Raw genomic sequence first — 14028 nt, forward strand, 5'->3', positions numbered from 1 at the left:
GGCCTCACCCGACGCCACCACCCCAGCCAGCTCCCCATGGCCGGCCCGGGAGGCCTCTCCGCATTCGTCCACCCACACCCGGCCCCGGCAGGTGCGGCGGCCTCGAGGCGGCGCCGGGCCCCGCCCCGGGGCTCCGCAGGTCCCGCCGCGTCGCCGTGCCCGCCCCGGAGGCGGGCGGGCAGCGGGAGGGGAGGGGGCAGGGGGCGGGGGGCGGCGCGCAGGGCGGAGGTGTCTCGGCGGGCCCCTGGCTGGCGGCCGGCGGTCACGCTGCGGCGGCGCCGCCGCTTCGCCTCCGCGCCGGGGCCGAGCCGGGTCGCGCCGCGCCCGGGATTGGCTGCGCGGCCGCCTCGTCCCAGAATGCAGCGCATGGCGCGTCATTGAAGAGAGACCATGATGGCGGCGGCCGCGGCGGCGGGGGGGGCCCCCGAGGTGATCGCCCAGCTGGAGAACGCGGCCAAAGTGCTGATGGTGAGGCGGGCAGCGCCGCGCCCGGAGCGGCGCCTCGCGGCGGGAACCCCACGCCGGCCCCTTCCCCTCTCCCGCCGCCCGCGGAGGCTCCCGCCGCCCTCGCCCCTCAGGCGCGGGGCTCGGGGTGCAGCCCGCCGGGGCGCGGCGCCTCCGCCACCCCCTCCCCGCCTCCTCCCGCTCCCCGGCCGGTCTCCTTCTTCGCGGGCGGCCGCCGCCGCGCCGGCTCGTCCCTGTCACCCCGCAGCCGGGGCTGGCCCCGCCGCGCACGCCGCGCCGGTCCTCCATGTGCCGCCCGCTCTCCGCCGCCCCGGGCGGGCTGCCCCGAGCTTCGCGCCCCAACGGGATGTCCCGTCCTATCCCCCCAGGTTCCCAGCCCCCGCGCCGCCATGGTTCGCCGGGGAAACCCGCGCCGAAGTTGCAAGTGAGCAACTCTCCCTCCCGGCGGCGGGGCCGGGCCCGGGGCCCCTCCCGCGGCGGCGGGGCCGGGGCGGGCGGAGGTCGCGCCCCCTCCCCGGCCCGGCGCGGAACCCGGGGCACGGCCGGCAGCGTGGGGGCGACTCAGAGGTGCCGTGAGCGGCGGGCTGAGCGCCGCGGCTTCCAGAGTGTTCCTTCCAGTGGCCGAGCACGGGGCAGCCGGCGGCTCCCGGTGCTGCCGCGCTGAAGCGAAGCGATTAGCGGTGGCCTAAATCGTTTTGTTGTCTGTTACCTGTTCGTGCTGACCGTGAGCATCTTGTGTGCCATCTTCCATGGCTGCGTGGAAAAGGAAGTCCACACGGCAAAGATCAGAACTGCACTGGGGCTGAATACCTGCAGCGACTGTTGGTGTTGAAACATCGTAGTCGTGCATCCTTGTAAAAGTTTTTCATTCCTTTGAACGAAAAGCTTCACGTTGGCCTGTGCCGTTTACAGGTCTTACTTGCAGATCTTCTACAAATGGCTGGCTTAAAGTCTTACCCACAAAATTTATCTTACCAAAATGTGATTCCAACAGAAATAAAGTTTGTAAGTTGTTGATACTGGAGAGATTTCAGAAGAGTCAAACAAATAACAGGAAAGTTTGCCTCATATTGATAACTGATCAACAGCCTGAATCGTTGTGAGTTTACTGCTTAGCTGAAGCAGCCTGACTGTAAAGCGACAGGCAATTAGCTTTACTTGCAGGTATCCTCATCAAAATACTTGTGTGTGAAATCAAAGCCTGAAAAACATTGACTATGTTTCCAAACAGGAATGTAAAGTCAGATAGATTAGCAACACGCACTAATCCTTTTAGAAGATAAATTGGAAGTATGTGAACGGTGATGCATTTTAAGCTTTGAGTTCCTTTTAATTCATTCATGCCCTTGCGAAATAGAACTGTGTTGATTATTGAATATTCTTTCAGTGTCTGTGCATCTCAGTTTTAAAAATAACCCAGTTGCTGTAATTACCAGAAGTGTTTGACTGCGTAGGGGAAATATGTAATAAGTGTTAGTATGAGACAGAACACATGTGTGGAAGGAAGCCAGCGGTTAGGTAGTTTTCAGTATCAAACTGATAGCACACAGTGCAGCATCTCCAAAGTTTTGCATGTGTGCTAGAAAACTTAATGTTACTTTTGTTGGCATAGTTTCCCTAGCCTAGCCCTGCTGCCATCATGAGGGAAATGCAACTTAATGTGGAGTTTAAGTAAATAAAAAAGTTAATATAGTGAAAAGATGCAAGCCTTTTATGGTAATGTTTGTACTTCTGTGAAGAATAGGTAGTAAACTTGCTGGTAAAACTAAGCACGTGGTTGTTAGGATCTCTGTTGAATTTCTAGGTTCTTCTCTCCTTCTGGCCTCTGACAGTGTGAGAGCTGACTACTTGTGGTTATTACCATTTTCTTGTTCTTTTTTTCTTTTCCACAGCTGCTCTTGGAATTCCCATAGACAAAGCTGAACTGACAAGAACTAGTTAGATGGCACTTCCTGAGGAAGCTGCATAAAACAGAGATCTTTACTAAAGCTATTCGTGACACTGAGGACCCAGAAACAGGCTTTGTGCTGGTTTGGCTGTAGAAGAGCTGTGAGAACTGCTTAGGGTTAGTGCTCTGTGTCTTTTCTCAAAACTTATGAGGTTTTTGGCATGACAAAGGAGAGCAGACCGCAGCTCACTGTGTACGCTACTTTACAAAGGTGGATGTGAGACCCCCGAGACTGAAAGGGTTATGCGCTCTGCTCCTCTTCTTTCTCACTAGCAACTGTGGAAAAACAAACTGAATTGTGTGACATGACTGCACCTGCACAGTGATGATCTTAATTTAGCTTAGCCAGAGGACTGCACCGTTTGGTAGAATCTGCTAAAACATCTACTTGGCTGTGAGGGCAAGAAGTAACTGTAAGTGGCAGGAGGTGTGAACTGATCAAGCAAACTGGTGGGGTCACTTAGAAAGGTATTTATGTACAAATCTGAGGACTTGCGAGAGTTTGGTGAACCTGGTGCTGGTAATGGAGGTCATGAGGTTGGCATCTTGCAGTGGAGCGATGGGGAAGGGCAGAGCTGTGAATGGTCTGACAACAGATGGCAGCAAGTTGCAGCTGCGCAGGGAGCACTGGAGGGATTCAGCGAGATTTTCTTGCAGCAGCTGAGACGGTAGCAATCTGCACAAAGTACAGTTGGCCAGGGAGGCATCAAAGGTGCTGCAACTTATCTGAGGATGGAGCTGGGAGTGGTGGTGGTTTCTGTGGTACTTGGTCTTGATTTCAAACTGAAATGCTGAGCCTTAGGGGAGAATAATGGACTAGAGGAATCCAGGCATGCTAATAAAAAAACCTGACTGTGTTTAATTAACTTGCCCTGAGGGTAAGTATAGATTACCATGAGCTCTCTCAATCTTTGGTAAGTATTTTCGTAGGTGTTATTTTTTATTGCTCTGGATTAGTTGAGTTTTAGTTGTTTATATGTCAAATAAGAGATATGTTAGTTCTGATCTCATAAATTGCTGATCTTTATGGACTGGGTAAGCCATGGTACGCAGTGGGTGAAAACTGGAAAGATTCCTTCTCTTCTTTCACCAGGCTCCTCTGCAGCTGTATAGAAATCATTTTCCTTTGTTACCACTAACATCTTTCAACAGATTCTAGTTAGCCCATATTGAAAAGGCTTAGTTTTGAAAATGATTGAAATTTGGTGTAAATTGAAGAGTTGTTATACAAAATGACACCTGAGTTGTCATTAGCTGCCAAATACAGCTTTGAATGCTGGTCCCCTGGCAGTTTTCTTTGGTGTCTGTAAGAGTGTTTGCTATATTAAAAGTATGCGCTTTTTGGGTACTTAATGCCTTTCGAACAAATCTAATACAGTTAACTTGAAGTAAGATCCCTGTAGCGCCTTGTAACTTCAAATGTAAAATTCTGTGCAATCAGACAGTTCCCAAAGTTGATTTACACCTTTGGCCTGGTGAAGACCATACACTAGCATCTGTATGAACTGCTCTTCCCTTTCCAACTGGCATGGCATCCTCTAACTAAATGTATGTGGTTCCTATCTATAATATATATAATGTATTAGAAGGAAGCATGCATAAGACTGTTTAGTTATTGCAGGTTAAAACTGTTGAGCACATGATATTCTGTGACACTTAAATCTAAATTCACAGGTTCTCCCTGTTCACCTCCAAAAAGGGATGCTCTGCTCCTACCTGCAGCTCCACTTTTTCCCTTGTGACCCGGTGATGAACATATTAATATTGCTGAGATGACACAGGAATTAAACAAGGGAATGGATTTCTGTCAAGTCAGCAAGATGGATTGGCTATCTGTGCAGCCGTTTAAGTTGCAGAGCTAGCACAGGGTGGCTGCGATTAGATTGTTGGACGTGTGCTGGTCTGGTCTGCCCCGTTAGCAGTGGTGAGCTGTCAGCTTGGCTCAAGTGTATCATATACCTTCACTGTACAATTTACTTGCTAACTCAGACTGTGTTGTTATTAGAAATGCCAGACTGTTCTCAGAGAACAGTGCACAGTGAAATGACAGGAGGTTGTAAGTTTCAGAATGAGAAATTCCAGCTGGAGTAAAGGCAAAAAAGAAAGCATTGTGTGTGGTTGGTGAAGGCAGTGGAAGAGGCTACCTGGAGAGGCTATGGGATCTCTCATCTTTGGAGGTTCTTAAAACTTGACTGAACAAGGCCCTGAATGACATGATCTAACTTTGAAATGAGTTCTCATTTGGGCAGGGATTGAGTGCAGTGAGGTCCAGAGGTCCCTGTCACCCTAAGGTCTTCTAAACAGAATGGGTCTGGGTAGCATCAACAGTTGAACAGTTGAACAAAGGCTTTTGTGGAAGAATTCCCTTATTTAGAAGTTTGTAAATGTTCTTTTTTCATTGTGGTCTGTTTTGGGGGTGGAGGGGTTTTTACACATTACAATCATCTTGGTGTACTACTTATTTTGTGGCTTATCCTGCCATTCTGAGAGAGATTTCAGGCTAAAGGATAGTTTAACACTGGTCATACAAAATTCTCTTTCAGATATCGAAATAAGGTTATAGAATAAGAGCGTAAGGGAGCATGGTAGTATTCTTAAAATCCAATAACAAATCGTTTATATTGCCTACCCCAACAATTTGTATGGTTGGCTTTTATTTTACCTGCCTTTCTTGAATTTCAGGACCATGAAAACCCTCTCTCCAGGGGGAGGTTCAGTTTCTCATTGCAGGGCGGCTTTTCAGACTGTGAAGCATGACTAATAGTAAGGGTGAAAGGAAGAGATGGACTGACTCTGATTTGGTTATGGCAGGTTACCTGCTGGAAGAAATCAGACAAATGAATCATTCTGGTGCTGAGAAGATTTGTTGAAGTCCTCTAAGTCATCACCCAGCAAATCAAGCTGGATGTCTGTTATATTGTGGCTGGATCAGAGCAAACATCTGCCCAGCTGAGTTCTGTTTTCAGTGGTGGTCTCTAGTTACTGCTTTAGTGAAAGGGTCTAAAAAATAAGGATAATCCTTTCACTAACGTACACTTTACCTTGTTTGAATTAGTAATTTCCTGAGCTCAGGGTAGCATCGTTGTGTTTGATTGCTGATCAACTTTTCTTCCATGAATGTGTCCAGTTGTTTCCAGAATGCCTTTATATTTTAATTTTCTTTCATTTTTATATTATACTTCTCTGATAGTAATGAGTTTCACGGGTGTTTTTGGAAAAGAATTCAATATTATTTGAGAGAAGCCTGCTGTTTGATCATATAATTTGAGAATGAATGAAGAGAAATACCATTGTTCTGACTTTTCTTCTATGGTATCCCTTGTGATTTTTAGGGCTCTCTATCATATTGCATCCTCCAGTCATCTCTTGGCTAAGCTGAAGGGTCTTGTCAGTTTTTCATGTGGGAGGTTCCTCATACATCTAATCATCCCTGTACTCCTCTGTAGCTTTTTAGCTTTATGATACTGTATTTGAGATGGACTGACCAGAACTGCATTCTTTTGTGATGTGGGTACATGAGGATTTTAGGTGGTTGTAAATTCTTTGTATTCGTCTCTATTCTTTCCATAATAGTACTTAACACTCTGCTTTTCTTTATTACTTCAGAAGACCAAAGTGATGTTTTCAGAGGACTATGCCCAAGCACTCCAAATGTTTTTCTGGTGCAGTGCTATGTTACTTAGAGTCTGTAATGTGTATGTAGAGTTTTTATTCCTTTTGCTTGAGAACTGGTGTGGTTGGTGCATTTTACAGGCACACGGTTCACATTACAACTTGGGAGATAAGTACGTGCGGTGCACAGAACGTCAATGAAACTTACCTGGGCGCTGAGAACAAACGTGCATGGAGCATACCTGAAGCACATAGTACTGAGGATGAGGAGCTGGAAATAGGAATGTGATGCTTAGTACAGATTCTGGTATCTTTGAAAAGGGAACATAGCATGTGATTGAATGAAAATCTAGATAAATGAGATTCTTCATGCTTAGGATTTATTTCCCCTGATTGTTTCACAGAGGGAGTATTCATCTTTGAATCAAGATGATGTTTCACACTCATTGACATGTCACCGTTGCATTGGCACATTTCTATATTTTGTTCTGAGTTGTTGATGAAAATACTTTGTGTCTGCTCCTAGATTATTCTGCTGGGGAGCTTCATTAGTCCATAACTCCATCTGGATAATTATTCTTCAGGCACTACCTACTGCTGTCTTCCCTTTAACCTGCTTCCTAAGAGTCTTATCGTTGTTATGCTAATCTGTGTTCATTAGTTAGTTAACAGCTTTCCATATGGAAGGACAGAAGAAATCCTCTTGATTGTTGAGCTGATGCTGTCACAAGCAGTTAAGTAATATATTCCTTTTAATAAAATTCATTTCTAGGTGTGAAAAAGTCTGTCTGCATTAGGTATGCATCAGATCTCCACTTCTGTGTCCTGGTGATGTAGGGGTAGAATTCTGGTTTTTGTGGATCATGTCCTTTTCAGTTTTACCAGGGCAAAATGTGTTCTTCGTATCCATCTCCTTTCCTGCTCTCCAGGTTTCCTTGGCTTCCCCAGCGCAAAAGAAATGTAGAACCGATGCCTGTGTTGGTGCAGTGACCTCGTAAAGGGAATGCGGTAACATCTGGAGCAATTTTGATGCATGGTGGGGTGTATGAGTAGCATGAAACCACTTGTGTGCTGGGAAACACACAGCATAGAAGGGAGTGTGGTAGATCTGAGCTGTAGGAGATATTGATGTGAACTTCAGTTCTTTTTGATCCCTTTAAAGTCTGTCTAAAACCTCCTGATGAATAGGGAGTAGTTGTTTGAATAGGGGTTTGAGAAACGGAGGAGAGATATATTTTTAAAAGTCCTTCTTCTTTCCCTTCCCTGCCTCCCAAAAAAGGAAAACCCCAGACTTGCCTGTTTCTGGGACTTAAGGACAAGTGGCAGCTGTACAGTGCTGCCTTTGGCTCTACCAAAACACAGGGTGGTAGCACACCCACCTGCCTGGCTGTGTGCTGAACTGCATTGGGAAGTGGCTGTAAGAGGGGGAGTTTTTTAAAACTCTGTCAATTTTTACTATGTTGCATTTTAAACGATTTTGCTACCTTGACTGAGATGAAAAAGATTGCCTGTGCTCCTAAAGAGAACTTTGGTCAAATTATGCTGTTAAACCGCTTTGGATAATTTTATCTTCAGATCAAGACTGATTTTTTAGAAATGGAAAATACACTTAAAGTTATTTGGATTCATATGGGAGCAAGTGAATGAAGTTTTATTGCTCTTGCTACTCTAAAATCAGATAAGTTGGATTACTGGTGCCTATCAAATTCAAAATTTACAGAACTATAAAAGTGGGTATGAAGAATGACTAAAGAGATGCCATGGTTTGTGCTGAAATTATGAATTTCAGTATTTATCCTCATGCAGTCCAGCTGTGTTATGTGCAGCTGTGCAAAATGGTAGAGGCACAGCTGCAGTAGTGTTGAAACTAAGCCTTATGCCAGGGTCTCTTGAAGGCTGTGTATAGTTATTTCGTGTCTGTGAAATCAGTAAAGTGCATAAAGGTATTTTGCCGTGGAATTTTACTGTTTATGATGGTGGTCTCTGGGATTTCGAAAGGCTTGGCCGGGGTGACGAACATTGGCAGTCCCAGGCTTGTAAGCGTGATGCAAACATAAGCTGTGTTTTCGCAGAAGCCTAAGCCAGCCTAACAGTGAGTGCCTGAGGAAAACTATTACTTGTCTTTTTGCTGGATTATCTGCTAGTTTAGTGAGCCAGACTGGCTTATGGAAGGACCTACTAGTTGATGAAGCTGGCGTGAGATAATGTTAATATTGTGTCTCTAGAAGTCAAGAGGAGTTAGTGTGGTTGGAAGGAGAGGAGGAAGGTCTCTATCTCTGCATTGCCTCTCCAGGAACCACAGCTGTGGAGTTCTGCAGCCCCTGTTAACTTAGACTAGGATCCCGTTGTGACAAAGGAAAAGAATAATACCAGCATCCTTCACTAATATGTTTCGAAATCGGCTCATGGGAAGAGCTGCAGAAAAGTTACATGATATTTGTCTTTTTGAGTACTGAAGTATTCAGTTTTCCTGGTAAGAGTGGACTGTAATGGTTAGAGTGGTGGTGTTTGGGGGGTTTGCTGCAGTATGCCATTGAGGCTGTACTGGAGTGGGTGGTATATTCCTTGACTTTTTATTTCCAGTTTTTCAGCAATGGGTAACTCGATAGCTTTTAAGACACCAACAGGTGGTTGAACCACTTTCAATCCATTCTTCAGGCTGCTTTGGAAGGACCTTGAATTTGGCTCTTTTCACATTACTAGTAAATATCCTGGCTGTTGACGTCTTTGCTCCAACAATAGGTGAAGGAAGGCAGAGGCAGTTCATAGAATTCACAAACCGGTTTGCAGCATCATTACCACAGAGTCTGAAAATCTCATAGCTGGGTGTACTCCAGGGCACTGTGCCACAGGGTGTCTGTGGCTCTGGAACTGAAGTGTTCCTACAGAGGTCAATTGGATGGTAACCAATACTGAGTTATACGATCCTTTATTATTATAAAACAATATTCCAGCTATTGGTAATTGTGGTATTAGTGGTGATATGCAAACACTATCAAGGTTAGTAACAGAAACAATGGCACAAACGCAAACCACAGTGGCTCGTTCATGCACTCCTTGATGAGTTACTCCAGAAGTGCCACCTTTCTGTCACATGGCAGCAGAAGTCATATCTCCATGCAGGGCTGGGGACAGAGGAGGATTCCCACCCTGGTGAGGTAGGGGCACGTGTCATCAATCTGGGGGGTCCTCTCTGGGCCAGGATCTACATGTGTAGCTTCTCTGTCTTGGGCACGCAGCTAAGGCAGGGTCTTCTTTTTGCTGATTTTGTCTGGCTCTGCAGAGAGGTGGTCTTCAAGGTTTTGGAGTGAACTTCCCCAAACTTGATCTGCCACAGCTTTGGCTTGTATCGGTGGCATCTTTTGGGCCCTTCAGTCAGTTCCTCCTTTGTCTTGCGGTGACTTTACCTGGGCATGGTTGGCGCTGGTGGACCCTGCCTGCCTGCTGTGGGTTTCACCTTACAGCTCAGTTGGTTTCCTCTTAGGTTACATCTCTTGTCATAAAGCTATATTTTAGGCATTTGTCACTGGTAGATTTCATGAGGACTCCTCCACAGCACCTATATGTAAATATATGTATACAATAACTGGAGATGCCCAATTGGGACACTGGATCTGTATCTCTGTTGCAACGGGACTGTAGCCCTAAGGCGAAAAAGAATATGTTCCGCCTTGCAGCTACAGATGCTGGTTTGATATTAGGTGCCTTAAAGCTGAGTTTGTGTGGCTTTAAAGCGGTGATTGAAAAGCATTGCTTTGAAACTTCACCAGTCTTGTGTGCAAACAGAGCTTTGGGTGTTTTCTGCACTGACCATAGTTGTTTTTTTCCGTTAAGCTTAGTTAGTTTTTTTCATTTAGCTGAGCTGTATCATCTCTTTGGTCACTGACTTCTCCTATTTGCTTTGCTACTAATGTTGCCATTCTTTGTGTTTTCTATCAACCATGCTTTTTGGTATCTTCCCAGATGGCTGCAGTCTTGCATCTTTATTGAGAACACATGCAAATAGGTTTACAAAACATGCACACTCCTCTCTGGTGAAGAAAACCATGAATAGCACTTTCCTTACCTGTCAACAACAACAAAAGCCCAACTCCGAACAAGTTTCTTCCTGAGTTAACTAGGGGGCTCAGCTGAAAAACCTTTTTTTTTGGTGAGGTTGGTTTAAGTGGGATTGAGAACAGATGCTGTGTAGCTTCGGGATAATGAATTGTTTAGCAGGGAATATATGAATATTAAATTCTAATATCCAGAGAAAGGGCAATATTGTTTCTGGAGCTGTTCTCCTGTTCATGTTACAATAACATCCCCTCTAACAGCACTAAGAATAAAATACGTAATTATGAACACATTTCTTCACAATTATTTTTCGGTGAGTATGTGGAGCCCTGTTACTGTTCAGAGTTTGAGACTTAGCTAATCTATGCAGGTTCTTAGAGTGAAGTCGGGCACTTTACTTAAAGGGAGTCTTAAAAATTGCCTCTTCTAAACAAAACTCCAAATTACGGGTATGTGGAATAAAAAGAAAAATTCTTAATGAGAGAGATGCTTTTAGGAGAGGATCTCTCAAAATATGTGTTGTGTGTCTGCTCATTTGTATACTGGAGGATGAATACAGAGATTTGACTTCGGTAATGCGGTTCAGGCTGTATCTGCAAGAGCGGAACAGATTAGTGAAACAAGGTAAATGGCACCCTACCTTCTCAAGTATGTATGATTTTAGATATATTTTTGCCATTTCCCACTGCTGGGCAAAATGTTGGGCAAAGGAGCTTTTTCTAGGTGTTCGGTGAAAGTCCAGAATTTTTCCTGGTTTTGAGTGAAAGAACTTATTAACTTCACAAAATATTTTCAGTTTCGCGGCTCATCTTGGCTTCTTTATCCTGCAGGCTGGCTTAGGTGCTGAGCTTCCTCCTCTCGCCTCTATCCCGTTGCTCTTTTTCTACTAAATCTTGATTTCATGTTCCCTGTAGTTACATTTTTGTTTACTTACATGATTCACTTATTGTGTTTCATGTGTATTTTACTTGTATCTGTCTGTAAGTTTCCATTAATGTGCTAACAGGTAAAAGCTCTTCATAAAGGTGGGTGTTTTAGGCCATGCCATTTTGAAAGTACACTCAACCAAAGGAGGTTTCCATGTCAAATGTAGTTAAACTTTCAAAACTTAAAAAAAAAAAAAAAAAAAAAAAAAAAAAAAAAAATCCTTATCTCACTTTTAATCAGCTCCTTCCAAATAACTATGCTGGGACTAAATTGTTTGGAAATTTTAGCAAGATTGATGGAGGAGGAAGTTCTAAAACCTGAAATTTGGCAGGGAAGCTGGCTACCCTGTGTGCCTGCCTTTCTTCATTAGCTTGGTGGGAGCAAACACTTTTGTGATAGGAGGCAAAGCCTAAAACTCAGAAACCAAAATGCACTGTTATCTCAGTTTAAATCTTTCACGGAGTGATGACTGTTGACTTCTGTGTTGGGGGGTGTTTCTGGGAGGGGAATGGGAGGTGATCCTGTTGCCCCTGTGATGTCCTACTCTATCTGCACATGCTTACTGTTGAAGGCTACCTGCAAGTAAAAGTAATGCTACCTCTGTAACAGTGGGTGGCTATAGCTTTAGTTGCAGCAAGTTTATTTTGAAATTGGACAACAGAAAAGAATAGATACTACAAGATACTTCTTCACATTGGGGTAATATTAAAGTTTCTCTTGCAGCAGGAGAGCAGTTGCTGACAATATTTGATGTACAGTGAGCCTGATAAATAGGTTATATATGAGCTACATCTGAAGTTGTGAGCTTTGGAACATGTGTACGGCCATTACCAGCATTATGTGATCTGCTGTCTAGTAAGAAAGGAGTCACAGTGGTTCTTCTTAACTTAAAACTTTGTCTGGAAATTCACTGTCACAGTCCTGGCTAATAGGTACAGAAACTGACAGTACTGAGATCAGCTGCTTGAATCTTGTGATTGAGTTGTGCTTTCAGGGGCTGTGTGAATGGGCTAAGGTCCTGTCTCTTGCTGGAGAACAAGGATCTTTCATGGGGACAGTCTGCCCGGCAGTGCAGGCTGCAGTGCGAGTTGATGCTGAGACTCCTCTCCTTCCCACCCTCTAGAATAACAGACTCAGGACCTGAACTTAAGACCCATTTATCTTCCATGCTGCCTTGCATGGGAAAGAAAGAAGCACCTGTAATTGACAGGAGCTGAAGGAGAAGTTTGGTCCGTTTCCACCAACCCTTTTCCTTGCTGCCAGGTGAGGAGGCCGAGTTCAGTCCAGCTCCAGGAGCGTGGTCAGAGGGAGAACACGGGAGAGCACGACTCGAGGCGAGTGCAGTTGTAGTGAGGCCATTTCATGACTTTTTATATTCCTTTAGTAACATATTTTTAGGGTTCTTGTGCTACTGTGGTAGTGATGTTTCATTCCTGCTGCAGTCAGAGCAACATGATTTATTTCTTAACATTAAATGGCTTAGAAAGTTTTAGAACAAGGAGGTTTTCCATAACTGTTCTTTGTAGTTATGATGTTTTTCTTATCTTTGTCCTTTGCCCTGTATTGAGTTGCACTTTTTCTCTCTTGACTGGGCTCTTTCTCTGGTCTTCACGGGTTGACTTCTTGTTGCTTTATAGGGTCTTACTGACTTCAAGGGACTGTGTGTGGATTTGCCTGTTGCCATCAGCCGAGCATTTTACAGAAATCGCTTTGCTAGACGGAACTGCCTGTCGGACCTTGCTTGTGTTTTGAAACGTTACAACAGTGAATGTCGAGATTAGGAAATAAATAACGTTATTTAAAGGTCTGAACTGTAACCTTGTGCCAGCATTCATCTTCTGGCTGCCCACAGCCAGATTACTGTAAGCTAAATGTCCATTACAGGACATTTCTCAGATTTATCTGTTGTCAGTGTGCTTCACCTGATGTCCTAACTGCAGTTATGGAGGAAACAGTTACAAATAGGTATAAAGTGCACACATAATTTTCTCAAGTGTTTTGTCTTCATTTCTGTGTTATGCTGTATCCTGGTTTTCATTGCCTAAACTTGGAGAGGTGAAAGACTGTTAAAGTTTACACCAAATTTTTGTGAAACCAATTTGGAACATATTATTGACCCAGAGATTATAAAGCAAGCATTAAGATTTAAAAAGAAAACCAGATCTTGACTGTGGTGTCTGTAAGGTCTGTGACAATTGCGTGTGCTGCTATTGCGCTCCCTTTACATGAGGCTCTGTAAGTTGGGTCCAACACTGACAGGTTTAAACTTTTAACTCTTGGGATGTGCAGAGTTTTCCATGCAGAATTTGGTCTTTTTTCTGAATTCTGCTGGAGCAATCATCTATAGGGTGGATGGAGTCTGGGCTGATCCTGTTCCCCTAGTGCTTCTGGAAGGCTGGCATGAGTCAATGTACTTGTTAGTTTAGTTGAATTTGTGGATTTTGTTGTTGAGCAATGTGCACAGTTGTCAGAAAAGAGAAAGTCCTGAATGAATCCTGTAAGGAGACTGATAACTGTCAGAGCTGATAGTGAACGAACAGCTCACATAAATACACAGACCAGCTACAGACATCTGTTTGTCAGTGTCCTACCACAGCTACTTGAGGGCTGTGCCTTCAACATTGTTCTTTTCTCTTCTTCCTCAAAGATTCCACACCACCCTCTTCCCTTTTGCCTGTCAAGTCCTACCCGCTCTTCTTCAAGCAGCAGGTCACAGGTACTTGTTTTGATGCTGAGAAGCAGATGCGGGCAGTGGAAGCCGTGTCCTCATACAGTGAGGATAGTTCATCTGCAGACTGGTTACCATGAGTCATGTATCTGAAGTGTATTGTGCAGGTAAATGAATGGTAATTTCAGTGCAGAACCTGTAGTTGACCGTCTTTGAGGGTCAAGTTGTTAGCAGAGGGGTAAAATCTTGGTAGGGTTTTTTTTTGCTTATTTTGGAGAGGAACTCTTATCTCAGAAGAGAGTTTGATATTGATGGTAATGATTTACTTTGGCTCTCTAGTCAATTAATGTGT

The 14028-nt window shown here is 44.6% G+C and overlaps 1 protein-coding gene across 1 annotated transcript in view; it reads left to right on the forward strand.

Annotated features, from left to right (window-relative positions):
- Nucleotides 1–390: 390 nt before the first annotated feature.
- The window catches only part of XPO4 (exportin 4), a gene marked incomplete at both ends in the record, with an annotated part of 77235 nt that continues 63597 nt past the window's right edge, over nucleotides 391–14028 (forward strand). The window contains one exon of the mRNA XM_080349065.1: nucleotides 391–468. Coding sequence (XP_080205191.1) covers nucleotides 391–468 — 78 coding nt within the window. The remainder of the gene's footprint in view (nucleotides 469–14028) is intronic.

This window comes from Nesoenas mayeri (genome assembly GCF_963082525.1).
Source record: "Nesoenas mayeri genome assembly, chromosome: 1".
NCBI lineage: Eukaryota > Metazoa > Chordata > Aves > Columbiformes > Columbidae > Nesoenas > Nesoenas mayeri.